Source organism: Notolepis coatsorum (genome assembly GCF_963971535.1).
Source record: "Notolepis coatsorum genome assembly, chromosome: 13".
NCBI lineage: Eukaryota > Metazoa > Chordata > Actinopteri > Aulopiformes > Paralepididae > Notolepis > Notolepis coatsorum.
Genome location: NC_140177.1, coordinates 72,773,903 through 72,776,402, shown reverse-complemented (window position 1 = coordinate 72,776,402; position 2,500 = coordinate 72,773,903). Strand labels below are relative to the sequence as shown.

General features: G+C 46.8%; 1 protein-coding gene across 2 annotated transcripts in view; it reads right to left on the bottom strand.

The window, feature by feature from the left end:
• The window catches only part of LOC311239605 (ephrin type-B receptor 1), a 99,414-nt gene that overhangs the window by 24,297 nt on the left and 72,617 nt on the right, over positions 1–2,500 (bottom strand). For both annotated transcript variants that reach the window (XM_084327975.1, XM_084327976.1), the window contains exon 8: positions 843–992. In XM_084327975.1, the coding sequence (XP_084184101.1) occupies positions 843–992 (150 nt within the window). The remainder of the gene's footprint in view (positions 1–842; positions 993–2,500) is intronic.

Genomic DNA, 2,500 nt, shown 5'->3' with positions numbered 1-2,500 from the left:
TTAAGGTAAATGTAACTAAGGTACTAGTGCAAACCCAACGGACAAGGACTGAAGAACCTAACAGCTCTTTCTCCAATTACAGACACTGCATGTGTGTTACTAGGTCTGCCTTTAAAGCTCCCAGCAGGTAACCAATCAGCACTAATTGGCTAATTGGCAGGCCTCACCTGCATGCCCGGTGACACAGGAGTGATCAGGCCTCTAGTACATAACAAGTTTGACGTGTTGCGCCGTTTAAGTGAAAATTAAACAACGTTTGTCTTATTCTAATAATAAGGCTAATACTGTAATCTATAATTTCGTAGAATAACGTCCGCAGATTGCTAGTAACCTTAGTAACCCGCTGCTAACCCAGTGACCCAGTGGCTCCATTCACCTTAGCGTCAAAGGGAAAGATGTCAGCGGAGAAAGTTGAGGAGTGTCACAGATTTTGTGGTGAAAAAGCTGCATAGATGTTGAAGCACCAACATTTAGGTCGGCAAACATAAGAATAGAGCTAAACTAAGCTAGCTAACTACCCACCACCCTGATATACACTAACAGTAACGTTATGTTGTTATGTTGCAGTTATAGTAAGTTACAGTAAATAATTTTTTTTATTATTGAATCATTAATAACAGAAACCAAATTAAACTGTAAGCAATAATTTACAGGTCCAACTGTATGAAGTCAATTGAGAATATTAATGACTATTAAAGAACCAGAATCGAGAATCATTAGGAACCGGAATTGAAAAGCCAAATCAGAAGCAGAATAGTTAAAATCCAAACAATGCCCGACCCTAGTTATTTGTTTAATCTCCTCAGTATTTATTTGGAGGGAAGAATGAAGGTAGGACTCACATCCTGATTGGACATATCCCAGTAGGGCCTCTCGCCGAATGACATCACTTCCCACATGACAATGCCGTAGCTCCACACGTCGCTGGCTGAGGTGAACTTCCTGTAGGCGATGGCCTCCGGGGCTGTCCACCTCACTGGGATCTTACCACCCTGAGAGAGAGGAGAGAGAGCAGAGAGAGAGAGGGGGAGGGAGAGAGAGAGAGAGAGAGAGAGAGAGGGGGAGGGAGACAAGAGGGAAAGAGAAATGGAAAGCAAGGTGATAGGGATAGAGAGAGAGAGAGAGAGAGAGAGAGAGAGAGAGAGAGAGAGAGAGAGAGAGAGAGAGAGAGAGAGAGAGAGAGAGAGGGAGAGGGAGAGATAGAGAGAGAGAGGGAGAGATAGAGAGACAGAGAGGGGGAGAGAGATAGGAAGAGAGATTCAGGGGCAGAAGGATACGGAGATGGAGGTATAGAGATAAATGGAGGGGGGAGAGAAAGAGAGAGACGATTAGAACGACAGTCTCCTCCAACCTAAACAGATGAAAATCAACAGATAGCCTTTGTCTTCCATCCATCCGTTCATCCCACCATCCGTTCATTCATCCGTTCATCCAGGGGGTCTATCGATCCTCCCGGCAGAGGGATGCGGCCTCTGCATCAGCAGCGTCTCCCAGCCGCGCTCGCCCTTCACACATCGACCCACATTATATTTAACGTCTCCTCTCCCACAGCCCTGTTTGAATAAGGAGGGGGGGAGCGGGGCTCCTGTAATTGGGCTACCTGGGCCCGAGGCATGCAGCGCGCTCTGCTGATGGAAATTGACAGCTGCTTGTTTAAAATTCCTCACACACAAAATACACACACACAGCCATGGATACTTGGTTTTGTGCACACGTGCATAATCCCACACACTCACGAAAATGCATTCACACACACACTATGCAAGCACGTGCATGTAGATTTAGTGTATGTGCAAACACGCACCCACACACACACACACACAGACGCGTGCGCACGCACACACATGCACTCGCGCACGCACGCACGCACACACACACACGCACACACACACACACACACACACACACACACACACACACACACACACACACACACACACACACGCACACACAAATCCCTGTATGTACCCTCCACTGCACCTCCCATTGTATCTGAGCTGAGCTAGCCAGTTTAATAATGCCAATTAGTTGAACCTGAGAATTTGCAGATAAGCCTCTGTTGGAAGGATAGACAGAGCATGAAACCCACACAGACCACCCGACCACCAGAGTGTGTGTGTGGCGGGGTACTAGCTCACTCACAGAGCCCATAGAGGGAGAGAGTAGAGAGAGAGATAAAGTAGATGGAGAGAGAGAGAGATAGAGAGAAAGAAGAGAGTAGAGAGAGAGGGGGACACAGGAGAAGCACCTACGCACTTAGAAACAAACCCAGCACACAAGCTACATGCACAAATTCCTCATGTATACACACAAACACACACAAACACACACACACACACACACGCACACACACACACCATCTCTACTAAACCAAAAATGAAACACCCTACAGACCATCTACCACTGTTATACACAGAGCACCCTACAGAGCATCTACCACTGTTATACACAGAACACCCTACAGACCATCTACCACTGTTATACACAGAGCACCCTACAG